This window comes from Penicillium alfredii (genome assembly GCF_028826965.1).
Source record: "Penicillium alfredii strain IBT 34128 chromosome Unknown utg000001l_segment0_segment0, whole genome shotgun sequence".
NCBI classification, from domain to species: Eukaryota; Fungi; Ascomycota; class Eurotiomycetes; order Eurotiales; family Aspergillaceae; genus Penicillium; species Penicillium alfredii.
This window is the reverse complement of record NW_026622698.1, coordinates 2,622,799-2,645,126: the sequence shown is the minus strand read 5'-3', so window position 1 is coordinate 2,645,126 and position 22,328 is coordinate 2,622,799. Positions and strand designations below refer to the sequence as shown.

At 51.5% G+C, this 22,328-nt stretch overlaps 11 protein-coding genes across 11 annotated transcripts; 5 read left to right on the top strand and 6 right to left on the bottom strand.

Annotated features, from left to right (window-relative positions):
- Positions 1-899: 899 nt before the first annotated feature.
- NUU61_001019 (rDNA-binding RNA polymerase I transcriptional factor) lies at positions 900-2,996 on the bottom strand (the record flags this gene model as incomplete). Its single annotated transcript, XM_056651601.1, has 1 exon — positions 900-2,996. The coding sequence occupies one exon, from the start codon at positions 2,994-2,996 to the stop codon at positions 900-902; it is 2,097 nt and encodes a 698-aa protein (XP_056516451.1).
- An 882-nt stretch (positions 2,997-3,878) lies between these two features.
- NUU61_001018 (uncharacterized protein) lies at positions 3,879-4,649 on the bottom strand (the record flags this gene model as incomplete). Its single annotated transcript, XM_056651600.1, has 1 exon — positions 3,879-4,649. One exon carries the CDS (start codon positions 4,647-4,649, stop codon positions 3,879-3,881), a length of 771 nt encoding a protein of 256 aa, XP_056516450.1.
- A 1,559-nt stretch (positions 4,650-6,208) lies between these two features.
- On the bottom strand, positions 6,209-7,197 carry NUU61_001017 (uncharacterized protein; the record flags this gene model as incomplete). Its single annotated transcript, XM_056651599.1, has 2 exons — positions 6,209-6,810; positions 7,191-7,197. The coding sequence occupies 2 exons, from the start codon at positions 7,195-7,197 to the stop codon at positions 6,209-6,211; spliced, it is 609 nt and encodes a 202-aa protein (XP_056516449.1).
- Positions 7,198-7,692: 495 nt separating this feature from the next.
- On the top strand, positions 7,693-9,801 carry NUU61_001016 (CeGAL family transcription factor; the record flags this gene model as incomplete). The annotated part of the gene is made up of 1 exon (XM_056651598.1): positions 7,693-9,801. The coding sequence occupies one exon, from the start codon at positions 7,693-7,695 to the stop codon at positions 9,799-9,801; it is 2,109 nt and encodes a 702-aa protein (XP_056516448.1).
- Positions 9,802-9,921: 120 nt separating this feature from the next.
- Positions 9,922-10,851, bottom strand: NUU61_001015 (uncharacterized protein; the record flags this gene model as incomplete). The annotated part of the gene is made up of 1 exon (XM_056651597.1): positions 9,922-10,851. One exon carries the CDS (start codon positions 10,849-10,851, stop codon positions 9,922-9,924), a length of 930 nt encoding a protein of 309 aa, XP_056516447.1.
- A 430-nt stretch (positions 10,852-11,281) lies between these two features.
- On the top strand, positions 11,282-12,532 carry NUU61_001014 (putative tartrate dehydrogenase; the record flags this gene model as incomplete). The annotated part of the gene is made up of 3 exons (XM_056651596.1): positions 11,282-11,543; positions 11,621-12,111; positions 12,182-12,532. 3 exons carry the CDS (start codon positions 11,282-11,284, stop codon positions 12,530-12,532), a joined length of 1,104 nt encoding a protein of 367 aa, XP_056516446.1.
- A 632-nt stretch (positions 12,533-13,164) lies between these two features.
- On the top strand, positions 13,165-14,742 carry NUU61_001013 (sugar porter family MFS transporter; the record flags this gene model as incomplete). Its single annotated transcript, XM_056651595.1, has 1 exon — positions 13,165-14,742. The coding sequence occupies one exon, from the start codon at positions 13,165-13,167 to the stop codon at positions 14,740-14,742; it is 1,578 nt and encodes a 525-aa protein (XP_056516445.1).
- Positions 14,743-15,659: 917 nt separating this feature from the next.
- NUU61_001012 (type I glyceraldehyde-3-phosphate dehydrogenase) lies at positions 15,660-16,973 on the top strand (the record flags this gene model as incomplete). The annotated part of the gene is made up of 5 exons (XM_056651594.1): positions 15,660-15,747; positions 15,807-16,376; positions 16,440-16,554; positions 16,622-16,829; positions 16,881-16,973. The coding sequence occupies 5 exons, from the start codon at positions 15,660-15,662 to the stop codon at positions 16,971-16,973; spliced, it is 1,074 nt and encodes a 357-aa protein (XP_056516444.1).
- A 223-nt stretch (positions 16,974-17,196) lies between these two features.
- On the bottom strand, positions 17,197-18,911 carry NUU61_001011 (rRNA-processing protein PWP1; the record flags this gene model as incomplete). The annotated part of the gene is made up of 2 exons (XM_056651593.1): positions 17,197-18,556; positions 18,613-18,911. The coding sequence occupies 2 exons, from the start codon at positions 18,909-18,911 to the stop codon at positions 17,197-17,199; spliced, it is 1,659 nt and encodes a 552-aa protein (XP_056516443.1).
- Positions 18,912-19,212: 301 nt separating this feature from the next.
- Positions 19,213-19,485, top strand: NUU61_001010 (COX assembly mitochondrial protein; the record flags this gene model as incomplete). Its single annotated transcript, XM_056651592.1, has 1 exon — positions 19,213-19,485. One exon carries the CDS (start codon positions 19,213-19,215, stop codon positions 19,483-19,485), a length of 273 nt encoding a protein of 90 aa, XP_056516442.1.
- Positions 19,486-20,769: 1,284 nt separating this feature from the next.
- NUU61_001009 (uncharacterized protein) lies at positions 20,770-22,245 on the bottom strand (the record flags this gene model as incomplete). Its single annotated transcript, XM_056651591.1, has 2 exons — positions 20,770-21,471; positions 21,604-22,245. Coding segments are annotated over 2 exons (1,344 nt in total), but the record flags the coding sequence as incomplete, so codon positions are not given.
- Positions 22,246-22,328: the final 83 nt, after the last annotated feature.

Sequence of the window (22,328 nt, the reverse complement as noted above, 5' to 3'; positions counted from 1 at the left end):
ATTCATGGCGTTGGTTGTACATTGCATTCCATTTTTAGCTTCCATTGTATTTTTTTCAGAATGTCTATCCATCAGGACTGTAACAGTCCTCGGCTGATGCATTTTGATATGCCTGCAACTAATATCTGGCCAAGCTGTAGTAATAAATAGTAGCCTAGCTTGCTAAATACTTGAATAGATTCCCTGATCTAGACAAGCCTGACGTATAGATCGATGATTAAATACAAGACATCCCCACCACAATGAACTGCAGGGCTGTTGACATGCGAACCCAGGGTTCCCAGGCAGGACGAAGCATAGTGGGGGTGTGTTGTGCTAGTGTCATGTTCAGATATAAGAAACCGAGGCACTCCTGATGGATCTGCACTAGCCCTACCAATATGGCGTCAAATATATATAAGAAAAAAGCTTATACTCAGGAGAATCCGCTTTTGCGATGGATGATATCATTGCAGAAACCAGAGGATTGAGAAGAATCAATGGCATCGTTCTCAAGGGTCTTCTCTCGGGGAACGAACTTCTCTTTGCTTAACGTATCAGGGACGCGAACCACATTGGGGGCTTGCATAGGTTCAGCTCTGACCCTGACCTTGGAAGAACCGTCAGTTCGTGTAATGATTTTCCCATTTTTTTGTGTTAAAGCAAGTGTTACTAGTACTTTCGTAGTACTCAGGCCTCAAGAGGCCACAATAGGTCGCCCTTAGCTCAGGTGCATCCATCTCCAAAGCGCGATATCATCAATCAAAGGCAAAACCCATGGTATCGGGAACTTTTTGAGAAAACAAACGGCAGAAATCCATATCAAATCCGAACGCCACGCTGAAGTAACAGAAGATAGTGCAGATAGATCAAATACATTACCGACAGCTGGAGGAGGAATGGGAAAGACCATGCCTTGCTCACTCCTCGTCGGTCTCGGTGGCATCATAGCCATCCTCATCCTCATCGTCGTCCGCCCCGCTGTCTGAGTCATCTTCATCGAGACCTGGGATGCCACGCCACTCGACATAGTCGCCTTCAAGCCAGCGGCGGCTGCGGGGAAGCTGGTACGGATCGAAGGGGAAGTAGGCATCAAGTTGGTAACCGAGATCGCCACCGGCACGGATTTCGCGCTCAACTTGGCTGAATCGCGGGTCAGTGAGGGTGGAGATGCTTCGAAAAGCGGAGATACGAATGCGCTTGTTGGTTTCCAGAAGGGGGTAGACATAGAGGAACTGGAAGTGGTGGGCAATGCGCGCGAACTCGGCGACGATGGCGGGCGAGCACACCTTGAGTGGGTTCAGGCGCGAGTAGATGGCCTTGTGTAGGACTTCCTTGACAGTCGGCGAGAAAGTTATCTGCCCCGGCTCAAGCTCTTCGACTTGATCTGCGCTGTCGCCCTCGATGGCGGCGGTCGTCAGGTCGCGCCAGCGGAAACAGAATATGTACAAGATGGCCTGTGCGGTGGAGTAGAACGGCCCGAAGCGACGGAGATCCGGTCCACGGCAGCCGCCTTCGTAGTCCATTCGCAGGTTGTTCAGATGCGCGATCAGCAAGTCAAAGACGTCACGAACCACCTCGCCCGAAATATGGGCACCGCGCGCGACAAAGCTAGCCAGATAGGCGGCAGCAGACTGGCGGAGTATGCCGGGTTGCAGCTTGTTAAAGATGAGTTGCACGCAGGTCGAGGCAAAGCGGTCCACGAGTACCGGTGACGACTGAGAGAAGTGGAAGAGAAGGAATTGTGAGTGCCGCGACCGGTAAGTCGGAAGAATGATGGTCTGAAAGTGGCTTAGAAGAAGGTCCAGTGCGTTTTCCTTGTCATCCAAGCTGCCTGATGAGAACAGAGTAGCAAAATACTCAAAAAGCGTATCAATCATCCCATCCACTTTGTGGATATTGGCCTTAATCGTCTCTACTCGCTCGGTCTCGTCATCGGTCGACTCGTCGCTTGCAATCGAGGCATTGTCGTCATCATCAGCATCGGGCGAGACATCGTGTAGGAGATCCTCGCCCACTTCATCTTCGAAATCTTCCATATCCACCTGAATCTGGACATCGATTTTGACCAGTTTTTCAGTTATCAGGGCCAGAATATCAGACTGGAGTTCGGGCGCGTAGTTGATGATTTGGATGAGGTTTCGGGTATAAGTGATGTTCGCCTTAGCCGGGTCATTGTCAAACGGGAATTGCAAGGACAGAATCGGCGACAGTGCCCCGCTTCCAGCTGGAATGAGCTGAACCACGTAGCGCAGCGCCATGTGTACACGGGCGTACATGTTCGACACGGGGACTGGGGCATAACCAGGCAACCGCCCACTTCCTCGTGGGATATTCCTAAGGTTGGTGGCGAGCATTTTCATCACGGCGTTCAGATATGTGCCCTGCGCCGCCGCCAGGTTACCGAGAAACCGAATGTACAGCTTCACGTAGGAATCATCGCGGCCGAGCCATTCGCTGTTGAGAACGGCGTTCACCAAGCCATTGCAGGAGCGGTCCAGGGAGGCAATGTGTGCCAAAAGCCCCATGAGGTGATGCTTCAAGCTGGTAGGAGTCGGCAGCTCGTAAGAAGCCATGGTATCATCGTCTTGCTTTTTGGGATCGGCGGTGAAAATCTCCTTGATACGGTCGTAGGCCTCACTCTCGGATCCGGAGACATGTCGGTGGATGGCCCGGCGCACCTCCTCCCGTACTACCGGCAAACTCTTTTCTGTTGTGATGCTCGGTTGGTTACCATTGCGGCTGGGATCGTGCATCTTGACATCGTCGTCGAATTTGACGACGCGTGGACGCTTGCTAGTGGGCGGGGCATCCTCCGCAGCGTCCGAGGCCATGGAGGATGGGGAAAGGCTGAGGTCCATTTCACTCATTTTGCGCTTAGTGTCGATGGCTGCTGGACCGGGCTTGGATGGTTTGAGAATGGAAGCAGGAGATGATGCTGCTATCATGGCTGATCGTTGGGCTGTGGGTGTGGCCGGGATTGCCGGTTTGCGGGAAGTCGTGGCAAGGGAGACCATGGCCGGTGAGGCGAGTTAGGATTTGAAAAACAAAAGCAAGGAAGACGGTCAAGTCTCGACATTTGTCGGTCTGTACGTGTGGTAGAAAGTCCCAGACGACTTGGAAGCCCAAGAACGCTGGGGGGATCAGAGCTTATCGAAGCCTGGTCCAAGCACACGACACCACTGATGGTGGATTCTCGAGATTCAGGGACAGGCTGGAAGAATCAGAACTGAAGCAACCACATCTGTCCGCACCCTTAGAGGTCGTCCCGTTGCGCAAAAAGGATCAATGAATCGGATGCAGACAGAGGCGCGTCGAGGCCATGAAGCCAAAAACACGGTGAGGGAAATTTTTTTCTTTTGCTGCGTGTGGGGCTGCGGAGAACCCGTGACTGGCGCGTGTGCCCTACGCTAGTCTACTTTAGGGTATATGGACTGAAGTCATCATGGCCTCATCAACAAGGTATCAATTGTTGACCGCAACAATGATCCTCATCCATTGGGAATTTGTCCTAGTGTCAATGTGCTGTTAGAAGATGTCTACGAAATAGTATATCTGTCAAGGGAACTTTTCAAAATAGATTCGCAGTATAATAAACATAAATCGAAAATCTCATAGGAAAATTTCATATCACGCATATACCCCAATGAAACATTGTGGGCGCGACCGAGAATTACGTCGTTGTCGCGCAGAATAAAAAAGAAAAACAATCAAGACCAAATGCGGGAACATAAAGACGGCCCTCCCATGGTATAGTGCAGAAAAAGAAAAGAGTCAAGGCAGATGTCGTCAGTGAAAGAATATGAGTCAGTCGTGGCGGACCAAGTGGAGAATGTCCAGTCCTTCCAAAGAGTCCGCAATCTTCGTGTCGTCGATCACCCCGGATCAACCGGGGGAATTTACAACCAAGGCCCAGCGCTGATGGGACCCATTCGGTCGTCAAAGATGCTGCCGTAGAGATCTTCAAGCTCCACGAGATAATCATCGACGGAGAACTTCTTAAGTCCCTTACGATAGAGTATCCTCTCCTCATCATCAAGCACATGCGTACCACCAAACTCCTCAGCCACCTCGTTCACCTGCTCCAACTCCTTGCTGAATGGATGTGCCTCGACCTTAAACAAATCCACCGACGAGCGAATCGTTGGGTTGCTGCGGGGTGGACTCGTGGGAGGCGGCGACATCCGGGAGATGGACCGCTTGTGTGCCAGTTCCTGATGCGACCGCTTAGTGTGCGACAGAGCTCGCTTCGGCACCAGCGGCGCATCAGTTGTGGATGAGGACGAGGCAGAGGAGCGAGGGTGGCTTGTCAGGGTAGCCGACCGCTTGGGGAAGTACGACGCCATTGGATTGGATTCGATAGGCGAGCATTCAAAGGAAGACACATCGGGTGAGGTGATGGAAGAGGAGTAGCTGTGCGGGGAGATGGCCGCGTCAGAATCGTCCCGCGATTGCAATGACGAGGCGGATGAAGAAGCCGGCGAGGTGAGATCGGGTGCATTGTAGGCCAACATATTGGTGGTCGACACCAACTGGACGGGACCAGAGATGTTGCCACGCTTGATACTCCCCGAGTTAAATCTCACATGCCCCTCGCCACGATACGGCATGGGGGCGGACACCTCCGGGCGCTTGCTGCGCTTGGTGAATGCGCGAGTAATGTTCGACATGGTCAAGTGTGGTCGATTTACGTCTGGTAACACGGACACGGATGGGCGATCGGCGTGAGCGTGCTTCGGGAGTTTGTACTTGTACACAAGGGCAGCGTTGTGGCCAGCTATTTTAGCTAATTCTCGAGGTGGTGCGACTGAATTCGGACAATTTCGTTCGCGTGGTCGACGATTGCGGGAAGCGGAGACGGTGGAAGGAATGGAAAATCAACTGGAATGTGTTGCGTTCGATTTTATCTTCACCGAAACTGGGGTATTGGGCGTTTTGATTGAATGAATGACGGGTCTCTCCAGATTTTGCTCAGCAAAATGGGGGGACCTGGGCCTCTTTGTCTTCCGGGGCTGAGGGAAGGAATTGGGCGTACAACCAGGACGCGCCAGGGGAAAGAGTTTAATAAAAAGGAGTCCAGGATCACAGATCACAGAGTCGAGGACTATAAAGAAGTGAAAAAAGGCCAAAGAAAGAATGAAGGAATGAACAAAAAGAAAGCAAAAAAACAAGATGAAGGAGAGGGAGAGGGTGAAGAAGAGAAGAAGGAGAGGGTCCCTTACGGGGGGTTCTTTGGGCCTGGGCGCTTAAGGCAAAAATTGAGGAGTCCCACGGCACCCGCTGGAGTCCACCGGGCATTTCCACCAGTCCCAAACCTCCCGACCGTCTCCAGGGACCATGCTGGGCCCGAACAATGGTTCATCCAGACTTCGTTTTTTGCCTCTTATTTGACTACCAAATTCTCATTCGCTATCCAGACTTCATTTTTGGAGAAATGACCAAGGAGGCGTCTTGACTATGTCTAGGGTTGACTATGAAGGGTCCTGCTGGGTATGGAGGGTGACAGGTAACCTCTCCTTCACACGGTCGGGTATCAAGTGAAAAAGGACAGAGACACTTCATTCTATCCCTCGTGGATAGACCGTGATGCAACAAGAATCTGAATGAAACGCCTGGACTCGTGTCCCCGGAGATCCCGACCAGGGCTGGCACGGAGAGTGTTTCACCACCGACCACTCCCATCCGTTCCATGCTGGAAGCAGCCCGTGCTCCGTGACCCGTTGAGCTGATCAGCAGTGACCAGGAGCGGCTATAGATTCATCACCCAATCAGGGAGGTCACCGAGCAAGTCCAATCAACACCGTGCGACAGTGTTGCGACCGGCGCTTGAGGACTCGGCCACAGCATTGTCTGAGTGATCCAAGTGGGGACAACCAGGGGTGTCCAGACCACAGCATTCAGCAGCGTTTCGTGGGCCACTTGGCTGACCGGTGGACTCGAGTGGGGCGCGCACTGTTCTTCTCATCTCTTCACGGCCTGATACGGACTCCACCCGTGGCGGAAAAGTTTGATACGGTGGAGAGTCTCGGGCCATGGATGATGTGCGTCATGCTGTGTACCTGCGTAAAGCGTGCACAGTCCTACGCTTCGATATGAACGAGATGGCAGTGAAATGACAGTGAAATGAAGGAGAGCATCATCTCTCGAGGATTCATTTTCGAGGTGATGCGATGGCCAAGACATGTGATCCACATTTCTCCTAGTCAACGGAGTCGCGGGGCCACGTCAATTAAAAGTAGATACTGGGGTGGTTGTTGGTTAATTGCTCGGCCTTGGTGGACTGGTGAATCTCCACTGTTCCTTCTTCAGGAACTCCATGCTCGGACATGCCTGAACCAATCGATGGCGAGGCCACACCATTGGATCCGACGAGAGCTTGTGTGTCCGAGTACAGAGGTGAAGGAACTATCGTCTGAGCATACCGGTGTGCTTCATATGGACTTTCTGCACTGTTTCCTTCCCTTGCTGTCCAAACAGAGGGGGCTGGTGGTCCCCGAGCATCTCCAGGAGTATTACTGTGACCCAAAGGCTTGGGCATCGAATAATCGCTTCCAGAGACCCCATGAGGTGGCATATCCAAGGAAGGCTCGATGGTGAACTGGTTGGACATGACCGCCAGCCAACGATCCATGCCCGATGAGACTTGCAGAGGGAGCTGGGACCATTCTTCCATGCGTGCAGCCTTCTGCTTGGGCACCGCATCTGGCCGTGTGGAGGCGTGGGCCACTCGGGTTGGGCCCATCGAACGAAGGGTGATGAGCGCCCCATATAGGGCTGATTCGGTTTCTGCCAGTCGTTGCTCCAGTCGATTCAGGTACCCGGGCGGCAGGCCTCTGCATCGACGAGTTAGCTTGTCGCAGTCATTTCACTAAAACATGGGGATGTTGACCTTTTGCCACTTTCCGGATATATACAATTGGATGGCTCTGCTGAGCACTGGGAGCAGAACGGGCTATACAGAGATCAAAATCAGTAACAATTTCCAGTCAAATTTTAAAGACTGTCGACGCTTAGGGTAAAGCGCACAGATGGCGGTCACACTACTCGAGACGTTAGCGCTGCATCAATGACATGGGAGATAGCAACCGTACTTTGCATTTTCGTTGCCTGCAGACCTCGCAGGAAATAGGACTCAAATCCTCATCTTCTGGAATTGATACCAACATGATCAATCTATACTGGTGACTTAATTCGATGCGATCTCGACTTACCAGGCATAGTCGGACCGGATGTCCTCGTTCGCTTGGATCGCAATGGTCTCATTGATTTAATGTAACATGTTATCATCCAAGCATGTTATAGTTATAGGCTGTCAGAACCTTTTGCCATGGGAACTCCACTGCCTCTTGTTAATTGCACGCGCATGGCTGGGGAAGAGTCGCCCGGAGGAAGAAACCTCCGGGTGTTCGAGCACGTGACATATCTCTTGTGACGGCGAATTTCTCACCAAATTGAGAGGCGTAGAAGGGGAAATAAGAGCAGAACAAGACAAGATTTGTGAAATCTCCCGAGAAACAGGCAGATATGGTTGATTCGACTTTGAATTGAGCAGAAGCATTCACGAATGTCGCATGTCGAAGCAACGAAGCAGGTGACCTAGCTGCTGACTAACCCCCGTTGGAATGGCCGGCGACTGGACTCTCGTTTGACAATGATACTCTGCCTCCAACAGTTGCAGAAAATGTGACACGAAAGGAAAAAAAAATGGAAATGATGGCATCGCCTTCTTCCGCCAGTACAAGATTCGATGAGAATGACCCAGAATGGACATACGCTCCTCGTGCGGCCAAGCGTCGCAAGCGCGCATCGACAGTGGGGACTTGCAAACCCTCGCCCCGTGAAATTGGCTTCATGAGGGAGCCTCGCGATGATGAATCTGCGAGTTTTCTTGGAAGTTCCAGCGGTATTCATTTCATTCGACACGTCTACAATGCTTTTGCGCGGCGCTCAGCCGACTTGAATCAGACACGATCCCGCGATCGAAGCTCGGTTCCGGGCGAAGATGACCGATTGCACCGAAGCCCAGGGGGCTGCCATGATTCCGACGATTTGTGGTTAAAATCTGAATTGAATTTGGCTACAAATCCTACATTTTCCTTCGAGGATCTTGTCAAATGGACACGCAGCTACTTTCAAAACTGGCATCCGATCTTTCCATGTCTCCATGCACCAACGGTGCTCAAAGTCATGGAGCGAGTGAGCCATAGAGAGCCAGGATCTGTGAGCCGGTTAGACATGATGATCCTTCGCTCCATGATTTCTATCTCCCTGGGGGATAGCAGACAGACAGCGGCTCCGGAATCCAAGATCGGTCCGATTCCGGCAACCCTCGTGTTTCGAACCGTGCAACAAGTAATGCATGAAGTGCAGATTCTCCTCGAGGAGCGAACAACTCTTCCACTGCTGCAAGCAGCGTTTACGGCTCAGCTCGCACTCACCTCGCTCTTGCGCCTCAACGCTGCTTCTCGAGTGGGGGGAGTGATCACTCGGACTGCATTCCACCTTGGCCTGCACCGATGCCCAGGACGCTTTTCGTGTTTTAATGATGAGGAATTTGACATTCGACGACGCCTGTTTTGGTCAATTTATTCCGTCGAGAGATATCTCTCCCAAGCACTTGGAATGCCACTTGGTATTCGTGATGATGACATTGACGTCTGTTACCCGGGGATTGAAAGGCATTCTACTGCTGCATCCAAGCATTCTGACGACCAGCGCTTGCGACTTCTCTGCCATTTTGCGAAATTCGCCAGGATCCGCGGGCTGATCCTGGAATTGCGCAACAAATCGATACTTCACAGTCACGCCAGCTCAGTTGAGGCGGCCCACGTTAATAGTGAACTGTCCCAGTGGTGGAATGAAGTCTATGACGATGTGTATCCGATTGACGAACATGTTGATATTGGAGAAGAGCAAGGTCCACCTGTCCAGCCATACCATCGATTGGTGCTGATCATCCTGAGATATGAGGCGATTATCTCGATGAATCGACCATTGCTTGCCGCAGAGAGACCCAGTCCTGAGTACAAAAACGCCTTGCAAACCTGTATTGAATCCTCACGATCATTGCTTGCGGCGCTGAAGCAATCTATGTCCTCTTCGTCGGAGGCACCGCTCGCTTGGCCCTCATTTACGTGGGCAACGTGGATGGCGTGTCTTATTTTGATGTATGCGTCGTGGGAGGGCGAATTTGTGATACCAACCGCGCTGAAATATGCTCGAATGGGTATCTATATTCTGCAAAACCTGGCACTGCGTGGAAGTAGCTGGCCCGAAACCTGTATCGAGGCGATCAGAGGCATGGAGTCGGCTTTGTTGACGTATGCCTCTCATGGGCAGCGCTCGAAAATTGCGACAACCTCAGAAGAGGGACAGAGTGAGCTTCAACCTTCAACCGGAATACCCGTGGACGGAAATACAACATCTGCAAACAACTTAGCCAACCATGCTACAAATTCCCAAGCCAGTGTTACCCACCTCACACCAGCACGGGCAGAATATCTTGCAGCCAATGGATCTCAGGACCTGTCAATCTCCACTGCAGCACATCCGCATGCTACTCGAGGGTTTGAATCCGAAATATCTGATTCTGCCATCGTCTCCCCACACCATGATGGAGGCAATAATGACCTCGGTCCCGAACACGACGGGTATCTAAACGCAGGTCTCATATTTGGAAATATGGCTGATAGCAATGTCCCGTTCTACCCAGGGATTGCCGGCCAAAGCTCCTTACCTTTCTCGGAATCCCCCTCACTCTTCATGAATGATCTATGGAGTGTGGCAGATGGGCCATGGATGATTCACGGCAATTTCTTGTAATATACATGGTTTTCTACTTTGCCCAGCATGGGAGGACAACATGTACAAATATTCGATTTTCAAGGGCAAAAGCCCACTCTTTTGCTGAAGATAGGTTGTAAATCCAAGTAATTCATTTCATCACCGATAGACAACCGTATTAACTATCTTCCTCTCTCGATTCAAAATAACACGCAGCTGCCCCTTGCCATTAGCACCAACTGCATCGTGGAAAAAGCCCTGCCGCATTTGATCGAGATATAGCTCATACGCAGGCATATACCCTTTAACAAAGCGAACGATCTCTTCATCCGTCATGCCATCATTCCTCCTCGCACGGAGAGCATGTTCTTGCTGAATCCGCCATTGGTAGACATTACCCAGCTCATCGGTATCAAGATGAACCAGATAATCAAAATGCCGTGGTCCCATGAACAATTCACAATACCGTCGAAGATTGGCGTTGACCCCCCAAAGATGCTCAACTGCATGCTCCCTCAGGGTCTCTGTTGGGAACTCTGTGGCAGGTTGTTTCAGGCTGCTTTCATCCCAGCGCTGCCGAACCATGTTATCACCAAGTGGCTGGAATCCCACACACCAGCCTTCAAAGATAACAACATCAACCCTTGTCCCGGCAGGGAGGTGACGCCATGACTCCTGTGGTGCTCGGCCGCCTTCGCCGTTGAATTTGCTCTTTTCGAAGGAGGGGATGCGGATATCGCCTGATTGGTGTTTGAGGCTTTCGAAAAAGTCCACGGCGAGAGCTATGTCGTGTGTACCAGGCTGTCCTCGCGTTTGGAGAAGTTTATTGGAAGGATTTGACAATCGCAGTTGGAGCAAATCGTCATGGTCAAGATATAGGTCGTCTAGAGAGATGTTGATTGCGTTGTAGTGGTGTTGCTCGCTCAATGCTTTCACTAGAGCATCGGTCCATGTTGATTTACCGCTTCCTTGCAAGCCAGTGAGACCGAGGACGAATGGCCCTTTTGGATCTTGTGTTTTGTTATGTCGCTGGATGTGAGGGAGGATGTGATCCAGTACGCTATCGATTTCCTCGTGAGGGATTGACATGGTGTTGATTTTGTGAAAAACTGAACTCGGCCCAATTAGATACTGAACGATACAATTGTCCTGTACTTGATTTTTCTATTCTCTCTCTACTTCTACACAACCAAGTTGATCATTTCCTAGCAATGTACATCTACCGCAAGTGGCAAGCGAGGGCTCCACCCGGACATGTCTTTCTCCTTTCTCCCAGTGGGCCCGGAGGATGCAAGCCCGAGTATACAGGCAGGCCGGACATTTCAATGTCCGGTCTTGCAATGAGGGGCTTCGATGCCACATCTTCGTCAAAAAAAAAGACTCGAACTTAGGACACCGTCGAAAGGAAAGTTCTTTAAGAAAAACCTGCTGTCTTGTACTTTTGGGATTTTTCCCCCTATTTTCCATTCAACTGTCGCCTTTCTTCAAACCGTAGAAAGTCTGCTATACTGCCATCACAATGTCGCCTTCAGTACTCTCCGGCGAAAAGACCTACAGCATCGCGGCAATTCCAGCGGATGGAATTGGGCCAGAGGTGATCGAGGCTGGAATTACGGCTCTGAATGCCTTGACGGATACCCTCAAGACATTCCAACTGAACTTCAAAAACTACGACTGGAGCTCCGAGACATACAAGAAGACCGGCAAATACATTCCCGACGGCGGTCTCGACGAGCTTAAGAAGCACGATGCGATTTTCTTCGGTGCTGTCGGTGCCCCTGGTAAGACAAACAAAAACCACAGCCCGTCGCGACTCAAGTCAAGACTGAGAACAATATTTATCACTAACTGCTTCCAGATGTCCCCGACCACATTTCTCTCTGGGGTCTGCGACTGGCCATCTGCCAGCCCCTGCAACAATATGCCAACGTGCGCCCGACCCGCGTGTTCCGCGGCACGGAGTCGCCGCTGCGCAAATGCCAGCCCGGGGAATTGGACTGGGTGATCGTCCGCGAGAACAGCGAAGGCGAATATGCGGGCCAGGGTGGCCGGTCTCACCAGGGGAAGCCGTGGGAAGTCGCAACAGAGACGTCGATCTTCTCGCGCCACGGCGTGGAGCGCATCATGCGCTTCGCCTTTGAGACGGCGCAGAGGCGGCCGCGCAAGCTGTTGACGGTTGTCACGAAGAGCAACGCGCAGCGCAACGGGATGGTGCTGTGGGATGAGGTGGCGAAGTCTGTTGCCAACGAATTCCCTGATGTCACGGTCGACAAGATGCTGGTTGATGCCATGACCACTCGTATGGTTCTCAACCCGAAGAGTCTGGATACAATTGTGGCCACGAACCTGGTAAGTACTCTTTCCACACGAAGGTTGTACGAGAGTATATACTGGGATCTCAAGCTAATGTATTGGCTAGCACGCGGATATTCTGTCTGATTTGGCCGCTGCCCTGGCTGGGTCAATTGGTATTGCGCCTACATCGAATCTCGATCCCACGCGCGAGTACCCGAGTATGTTTGAGCCCATCCACGGTTCTGCGTTTGATATCACCGGCAAGGGTATCTCGAACCCCGTGGCCACCTTCTGGACTGCGGCAGAGATGCTCGCCTGGCTTGGAGAGGATGATGCCTCCAAGAAGCTGCTGGACTGTGTGGAGAATGTCTGCGAGCAGGGAATCCTCACTCGCGATCTGGGTGGCCAGGCTACGACGAAGCAGGTCACCGATGCGGTGGTGGCGGAGATCAAGCAGCTGACGCCGGGGAAATAAAGGAGCTCTGCAGTATATGGAAATATGCCATAGAATGTATTGATTTGAAGTTAAATGTGATGTTTACTCTAAAGTTGGGATTCTGCAGCAAAACACATGTAAATACGCCCTAGAAAATATAGATACCAAGACTTTGCTCCCCATGCCATGCACAAAAACATCACAAATTCAGATCAAAGATAACCCCCTCAATCATTATTTTCTTATCGAAGAATTCCATTCCCCACAAGCACTTCTTATCCAGCCTTTCCCCACATCCACCGGCTTGAATGGTAAAAGACGCCGGACAATGCATCCTCCGGCGATTAGACCACGACGCCACGGGGATCTCGCTTCCATCGCTTCGACCAGTCACTACCTCCAACCCCGAGGATCCCAATCCTTCATCCCCATTGAAGGACGCCATTCCCTGGATTGCGGGGATGCAATGGTCCGTTTCCCCAGTTTTCCGGGGACCCCAGGCCAAGCCCAAGTGCCAGCATTACGAAGGCTTGACATTCTAGGAATGGCGTGGCTTTCGTCAATTTTGTATATAATGGCTTACTGGTCTCTCTACTACGGGGCTCCTCTCTGTGTGCAATACTGTCATTCAACCCTCGATTGACAACAACTGTGCACGAACTTCGATCAACATGTTTTCACATCAATATCTAGGCCTGACCGGCCGAGCCCTGCGCATGGCTCAAGTCATCTTGGTCGTGACTCCAGCATTCATCATTTTCGGCTACAACCAAGCCGGCGCAGGCCCTCTAGCAACTCTCGAAAGCTGGGTCAAGATCTTCCCCGAAATCGACACCATTCACACCGAGGGCGCCGAGGAGGCCAAGAACTCTACGGGCAAAGGTGCCGTCCTCGCTGCCTTTCAAATCGGCGCTCTACTCGGTGCCCTCTCTTGCACCTTGATCTCGGATCGTCTCGGGCGTCGAAAGACAATTTTCTTGGGCGGGATTCTCACTGTCGTCGGCCAGATCTTACAGGTGTCTGCATACTCTGTTATTCAGTTCACCGTCGGTCGTGTCATTCTGGGAATGGGCGTAGGCCAGTTTAGTGTTGCGGTGCCCGTCTGGCAATCTGAATGCTCGGCTGCCAAAAGTCGCGGGCAGCATGTTATTGCTGATGGCATCTTTATGTGCCTCGGGTACGCGCTATGCAACTGGATCGACTTTGGATTCAGCAAGCTCCCCGAAGGCGACACAGGCCAGTGGCGCGGGCCGCTGGCTCTGTCATTTTTTCCGTCTTTGGTCATTCTGGCATCGGTCTTCTGCTTGCCCGAGTCACCTCGCTGGCTGGTTCGTGTGAATCGAGCCGATGAAGCGTCTTTCAATCTTGCTGCGTTGAAAGGAAAAGACCCGAGCGACGAGTCCGTCAAGTCTGAGATTGCAGGCATTGAGGTGTCTCTTGAGGCCACGGCACAGTCCAGAGGTGCGATCCGTGAGATGTTCTCCAAGGACGACGATGAACGTCTACTATATCGATTTTGCCTTTGCATCGTCCTACAATTCTTTCAGCAGATGTGCGGCGGCAATCTCATTTCAGTCTACGCCTCGACAATCTTCGAACAGAACCTACACCTGAGCCCTAGCCTCTCAAAAATCCTCGCAGCCTGCGCTCTGACGTGGAAATTCCTCTGTTGCTTTATCGCCTTCTTTTCCATCGACCGGCTGGGCCGACGGGCAGTTTTCATGATCAGCGGCACTGGAATGGCAGTGTGCATGGCAGCCCTAGCCGTGACAACTAGTTTCGGCCCAGACAACAAGCGCGCATCGATCGGTTCGGTGGTCTTCATTTTCCTCTTTAACCTCTTCTACCCGATCGGCTTTCTGGGCGGCAACTTCTTATATTGCACCGAAGTTGCGCCGGTACGTCTGCGCGTTGCCATGTCGTCCATCTCGACGGCCAATCACTGGCTATGGAATTTCGTCGTCGTTATGGTGACTCCCGTGGCGCTGGATACTATCGGGTACCAGTACTATATCATGTATGCGATTCTGTCGGCGTGCATCCCCGTTCTTGTATACTTCTTCTATCCGGAAACGATGAACCGCAACCTTGAGCTGCTGAACCTTGTGTTTCGGGACGCGTCGTCGCCGTGGCAGATTGTCTCTATGGCACGCCAGCTGCCCCAGGGCGAGGTTACTGGGGTGGACTTGATGTCCCGGAACAATGAGAAAGATGACGAGTGCTCGGTCGAGATGAAAGAGAAAGTGTGAATGAGCTATAGTGGTGAATTGAATGTTGGTGGATGCTATAGTTTGACTTCTCAAAATTGATTCGCACAAATTATTTGCAACGCAGTCTCTCCATCTTTCGCAGTCAATCCTGAATAGATCCAATGCGAGTCAACCCATTTGTCACTCACATCGGCGAAACCGGAACCACCGCCAGAGATCGGAATGCCGATGCGGAAGAAGCGACGAGGAGTGGATTTCTTCCGCAAATCACGGCGAAGGAATGCCAGGAATTCGGTATACCAGTGACCAAAAAGGAACAACAGACCTATAAGAATGCCTTCTGATACAGAGTCAATAATAATGACAGGGGCCATCTGGTGGTCTCCAAATCGACACCTCCGTCTTTCGGTACTTTTTACCCCGGAGTCCACCCAGCCCACAACAGTAACCCGGCAGCACACGAAGTGTGCCCCTGTGCGGCAATGACAATTAGGTGAGAGGAGAAAAGGCCGGACATGATAATCTCCGCTGCGATCGGGTGGTGGACGCGGGACTTTCGGCGACAATCGACCGCGTTATTGGCCGTCTCTCGCCGTGTGGGCTCCGGTTATCCGATGACGGCAGACTCGGCGGGCACTTCTCGGCTGACGGTCTATAGGCTTACTGCTTGGATCTAGTCGCGGTAAAATCACCGCCAGTGAGAGAGAGAGACGGCCCGGACATGTTGGAAGCCGATACTATATTCCGAGATGGGACGGGAGTTCTCGGGTGTGCCGCGATGTGATGAGGCTTTTAGGAAGAGTGGGCGTTGGGGCTGGGGTAGATTCCATATACTTATAGAAATGACATTCGGGCATACAGACCTGTTTGGACCGGTCAATAAGTTGTACTGTCTCGACCAGCTTGCGTTATCCACACCCTTGGCTCTATACATCGACATAGCCCTATCATCTATCATGGCTCCTTCAATTGACGATGCATCTCATGTTCCAACACAGTTGCCCTCAGCCTGTAAAGTGGGTATCAATGGCTTTGGTCGGATAGGTAATGGAATCTGCCACAGTTCAATGCTACTTGGTTGCAGATACTCATCCAGCATCCAGGCCGCAACGTCCTCCGCGCAGCCCTGGTCCGCTCTGACATTCAAGCCGTTGCCATCAACCACACCTGCACGACGGTCGAAGACCTAATCTACCTCATCCGCTACGACTCATGCATGGGTGACCTAGACGAACGAACAAACATCCAAACCCTCTCCGAGACACGGATCTCCATCAATGGCAAACAAATCGCATTAACATCCGAGCGTGACCTCAAGAAACTCAACTGGGCTGCCCTGGGCGTCGACTATGTTCTCGAATGCACGGGAAAGTTCACCAAGAAGGAACTTGCCCTGGACCACGTTACGCACGGCCAAGCGAAGCGCGTCCTCATCTCGGCACCCAGTTCTGACGCGCCGACGTTTGTCTACGGCGTGAACTCGGACTTATACACGGCTAGCGACAATTGTCGTGTTGTATCTAATGCAAGCTGCACGACTAATTGCGTTACCCCCGTTCTGAAGGTGCTTCATGAGACCTTCTGTATTACGCAGGGCTTCCTGACTACGGTGCATGCGGCTACTCGGTCCCAGCAGGTGCTGGATGGGTACAGCAAGAAGAACAAGCGACTGGGTGCGAAAAGGCCTTTCTTTCTGACCACCTATCCTATGTCATTCATTTCTAATCCTCATCCAGGACGCAGCGTCTTCAATAATATCATCCCCACCAGCACCGGTGCCGCCAAAGCTATCGCCGCCGTACTTCCAGAGTTGCAAGGAAAGGTGACTGGAGTGTCAATTCGTGTGCCAACGTGAGTTCCACTCATCACATCCATGTAGCCCAGAAGCACGCCCAGAAGCAAGTTTAACTTTTCATAGTCCCAATGTCTCCATGATCGATCTCACCATCAGCACTACAAAACCAACGTCGCTGCCGGAAATCCTGGCTACCTTCCGCCGGGCAGCAAAGTCTGATATGGCAGGAGTTCTCAAGGTAACGGACGAGGAGCTGGTGAGCAGTGACTACAATGGGAGTCCGTACAGCGCTATCATCGACGCTCCGGCGTGTGCGGAACTGAACCCTCAGGTAATCCTACTGCTGTGTTCCAATGTCGGATACGAGCTCACCTGGTTTTAGTTCTTCAAAATTATGGCATGGTATGATAATGAATGGGGGTATTCGAACCGACTGTTGGATTTGACTACTTTGGTGCATGCCCGGGAGGCATAATGGTTGGGTTTATTTTTGGGTTATGGAGTGTGGGTGTAGAATTGGAATATACAAGTGACGCAGTCTTCAACGAAATCGCCGTCTCTACAGACGAATACTAGAGTGCGAACTATTACTGTCAATGACTTATTCCCAGCTTATCATTAACGCATCCACACAGCGATCTATTTTTTTAGTGCCTCAAGCCACACAAAGGAAAGACTCCACGGGTATCTGTGCTCATCTAATCCTCATCCATCGATTCCCAGCCATCGGGCCCCTGCGCCTCCGCGCCAGCCACCTCGCCGCCTTCATCATCCGAATCCTCATCGTCAGCCTCGACGCCAACAGTCCGCTCCGGCACGTCACCAGCCAGGTCCGGCATACGCGAGACGAAAGTGCGGCGCACAGCACCGTTTGTAGAAGCATCCCAAACCTGGACAACACCCTTGCTGCCGGCGACAGCCAGACGGAAACCAACCTCAGGGTCGGGCGCGAAGCTAGTCGAGAAGACCTTGCCAACCTCCAGCTTGCGCGAGACGACCAGGCTGGGCTTTTCGTTTTCGATGTTCCACAGCTTGACCTGCTTGTCTGTTGAGCCGGTCACCAGGAATCCCGGAATGGAATTGTTAATGTCGAAGGACGACACCGTGGAGTCGTGCGCTTGCAGCGACCAGACCGGCTTGGATTCCGCGGTGGAGGCGGGCACGTTGCGCACGTCGTAGCGGTACACCATTCCGCCGTCAGTCGTGACGTAGAAGTAGTTCGGGTCGTGCGGGTCCCAGCGCACATTCTCCACGTCGGTGTCGACGCCCCAGCGCGCTTGGGTATCTGGGGACCGCATATCGGCGGCTACCACGGTGCGGTCGTAGCTACCGCTCAGCAGGATGGTCGACTCCTTCGGGTGCCAGTCGAGGGAACACACCTTGTCGGTGTGGTGCGAGTAGGACTTGGCGCAGCTGGTTGTGTTGAGGTCCCAGAGCTTGACGGTGCGGTCGGCGGAGGCCGACGCCAGCAGGTTGCGGTGCTGTCGGTTGGCTGCCAGGGCCAGAACCGAGTCGATGTGGTATTCGTCGTTGGCCTTGGTCTTCTTCTTCTTCTGCTTCTTCTTGGAATCGCCGTGGTCTTGGCCACCCTGTCCCAGGATTGCGTTGGGGTACATGCAGTCCACGACATCCAGATCCCAGATCTCGATATCCGGTTCCATTGTACCCACCGCCACGAAGTTGCCTTGTGACCGCTCCTCGGTGTTCTTGCCCACGGGGATATCGAGCCACTCCAGACACAGAGGAATGCCTGGCAGCATAATATCGTGATGAACGTAGAGATTGTCGGCCTGGTCCTCGTAGACGTAGACTTCCAGGTGAGCCACCTCATCCTCGACCTTACCCGCCAAAAGCAGGTTGTCCGTGGGCATGATCTGGAGTTCCTCTCGCTCCTCATCCTCATCCTCCTCGGGCATCACCAGGTACGGGTCCTCCTCGTTAGGCTGGTGGTATGCCAGAGATCGCACATTGCCGAACATAGTGACTTTCTCGCCGTCCTCGTCCACCTCGTCGCTGTCGTAATGGTCGAGATCGAATTCTTTCAAGACATCATCGTCGCTGTAGCGTGCAATTAGCTTGCTGCTCGGCCGCTTTTTAGAGCTTAGTATACTCACTTGTTCTCCTTTGAATTCGTACCATTCTTCGAGGTCTTGTTCTCGCCCTCGTCCTCCATAGCATCTGGTCCAGCTCCCGAAGTTTTATCATCATTGTCTTCATCCATTGCTGTGTCATCTTCGCCCTCGTCCATTTTCCCATCCTGAGCCGCACTCAGATCGCCCTTAGCATCCTCAAGCTGCGTGCGCGCAAGCTTAGATATACGGCTCATCTCTTCCTCGTCAATCTCATACTTGGTGGGGAATTGGGCAGCGACTCCTCGCCGCACCCATGAGGTCGTGGTGATCATCGAAGACATTGTGAATGGTTAAGAAACATCCAACGAGCAACCCACTTTTTTTAATCGCGATATATATATTTTTTTATCGGTGCGGGCGCTCTCCGCCCGGCAGAATATGGCCGATCGTTTCACCGCCCGGGGACATCGCGGCGTCGTCTTCTCTTGAGATCTATCTCGGCCCTCTCTTGCTATACTCGCGGTTTTCCATCATGCATTCCCATTTGCATACCCCATACAATGCCAGTATGTTTTACAGACCAAGCAATGCTATTATGATATCATATCTTCACCAACACAATTCTTCGCAAGGCAGTGACTAATGCATCAATTCCCAGACTGCGAAGAAATCATGACCGCCCTGGATGAATGCCATGCCCAGGGATTCCTCCACAAAGCAATTGGAAGTTGCAATGACATCAAGCGCGATGTGAACCGGTGTCTCGCTGGCGAGCGTTATGACCGCGCTAAGCGGAATCGCGACCAGGCGCGCAGCAATCGGCGACGTATTGAAGAGATCTGGGCCAGGGAACGGGCTGTGGAGCAGGGTCCTTCGAACACCAATACCGAAAATACGGGTGCAGCAAAGCAATAAACTGCAATTATATGGCATTCCATCAATCGTGTTGGAAATGGAGTTTTGGGACTGCTTTTATGGTGAAGCGATTGATTGTTGTTCTATGCACAAGCGATGGGATTCAAAGTCGTGCAGAGCTTGAAATTAGCCTGTGTGATCCTCCTGTTGACCTTGTGTCTTCTTTTCTCCTCTCTTGGGATTTCTCGATGCAGATCCCCCTGTACAGTATCCGAGATTGTAAATTTACACAGATATTTCTTTGGCCTAGTACTAACATATTTTCCTCACTCCAGCATCTTCCATGTTCTATGCGTAGGGGGTGTGTTTCTTATGATACATGGTTATCATCTCAAAACCGAGATGTCTCCTTCGGTATACTCACTGTGTCCAATCAATGTTCATGGACATCGTGGTCTTCGAGATTCCATGCAACGTGGCCCAGCAACGAGTACATCTGACTGAACCCGAGACTCGGAAAAGTGATACTAAATAGAGCAGTTTGGGCCTCGCAAGTGGATCTCAACTTAGATATTCATATTTGGTCTACTTGCTACCATGCAAGTATTCATTCGAATTCGAGGCGGGTTTCTTGCTACATGGCTGCTCCTCGGATTTGTCAAGGCAGGATATATTCCGGGTGCGGTGTATATTCTATCTGCGTGGTACACGACGCAAGAGCTAGCGAAGAGGGTTGCTATGGTTTTTTTTTTTTTTTTTTTTTTTTTTTGCATGTTTGGTGGCAACGCCTTTAGTCCCCTCCTGGCTTCGGGTATTTTGCAACTTGATGGCCGGCATGGTAGTAAAGGGTGGCAGTGGCTTTTCTTAAGTATGTGCTCGTGATCTGGTCAAGAATATACTTTCTTCAATCCGTCATGCCTACTGCGAAGACCTTTGACCGGAGTGGTCCCATACTAATTTCCGTTTTATGGCCCGAGGAAATTAACCAGCATTAGGGTGGAGTAGACACGTTCACTTTAGAACCGGGGATGACGGACAGTTTTTTTTTTTTCACCTACGCGTAGGTGCCTTTCAGTTCAAGTGGCCTGCCCCTTAAACAGCATTACTCGTGGATAGGAAGAGGTACTATGCTGCTGTGCATCGCAGCTCTACCATATGGGCTCGAAGGTTCCATTCAATACGATACTCCAGGAACAGTTTTACAGCTATAACGACGGATATTCAAACCAAGTGATCAATGGAAGTCTTATCAAAATCAGATTGTTAAGAATGGAGAGCCCCAGGAAACTAGAAAAAGAGACAAATAGGGAATTCGGCCATTACCCATCATCCTCAGAAGTAAAGTCACCGACTAGAGATGCGGAGGCTGTCTCGCCAGAGGATGGGGTGTATGAGATCGAACCGGTGATAAAAACGTAGACACTCGCAGGAGCAGGCGTCATGAGCAGGCATAGTGGTGGGATATGGGACAAGAACCATAAACAAATCCACATTCAGCTGTTGGAACTTCTCTTTCCAGGTCTCCCCGTCTTGACGAATCTCCGAACTAGTTGGGGACTCCCTCAGGTTGTCGGGTATGTCGCAGATGATGGTGTGGAGATTCAGAAGATAGCCGCTGTTCAACGAGTCGTAGATATGTGCGAAAGGCAATAAAGATCCCTTTTCGTAGCAAAGCGTAAGCCTCTCCGGTGTCCAGGGGAAGTAATCATTCAGTGGGCCCATCCCGTCTATTCGTCCTCCTAGTAGGTATTGGGGGGGGGTGTCAGAGTCTTGAGAGAAGACAAAATGTCGACGTACTTTACAGCTGCGGTATTCCAGTAAAGAGATATCTGGGAGAAAGGTATGGCAAAATGGATTGAATCCGGGACCTCGGAAGGTGAAGCTTTTCAGCGCCTTTGGGTATTTGAGAGCTTTGAAAACCCCGCGAAGATTGATACGGCAGTTTATTAGAATTAGATCTTCTAGTGCGGTCGAACGGTGCACTTCGTGGTCCCCTAAGTCAAAATTTTCATCAAATGTACCACCAGTTATGCAAAGCTTCCTCGTCTGAGGTGGTTGAGGATGGATTCATTCAAATGCGACGTTGGGGACTTGAAGGTATGGAAGTAGAGATCACTTCCAATATGGCCTAGTGGATGTTAGCGACTGTTTATAAAAGAGGAAAGGAAGGAAGCACACAGACGCGTAGTGCAGGGAGACCCGCGGAGCTCTTGAGATGGGCTTGACAGAAATAAGCACGATCAAATAGAACTTCTGCTCAGGCCGTAAAGGAGAGGTCTCGTCGAAAGTCGGATCAGACCCAAGGCCAAGCGGGTCCGTTGATAGTTCGCTTTCATTCCGGACCTGTATCGCCATAGCCTCCAAGTCCGTGAGACTGAAATTTTCATCCATCATGCATGCGAACATTCGAGTCCGCTTCTCATCGGGTGTCAACTTCATTCCAGGTTTCAACTTGCTCCTTTTTCTCAAAACCAATTGTTGCAGCGCCGGCAGCTTAGCAAGGACCTTGTAAAGTGGCTCCGAGATACAGGCGAAATCTTCAAAACCGGTATCATCGTGGTGTCTCACTTCACGAACAAGAGATGCCAAATCTGGACGCTTCTCAAGCGTCTCAGCAAGCCGAGGACCATTCCAATCCACATCAGGCCGACAGACCGGTATAGAAGTGGTGTTATTCGTTGATGAAAAGAATGACATGTTCGTGCAAGTCTGCTCAGGTGTTGTGAGCATAGATCTCCCTGCAAGTATCGAATGATCATTTCCCACAGCTCGGGTGGAAGACTGGGAACAGGTGTGGATTTGCTCGATTGCATTGCTGGGCTGGAATGGCCTGAGGGGGGGATTTGTTTCATTTCGGGGGTCGCCATGACTGATTGAAGCAGGGTGAAACAGAAGACGAAGCA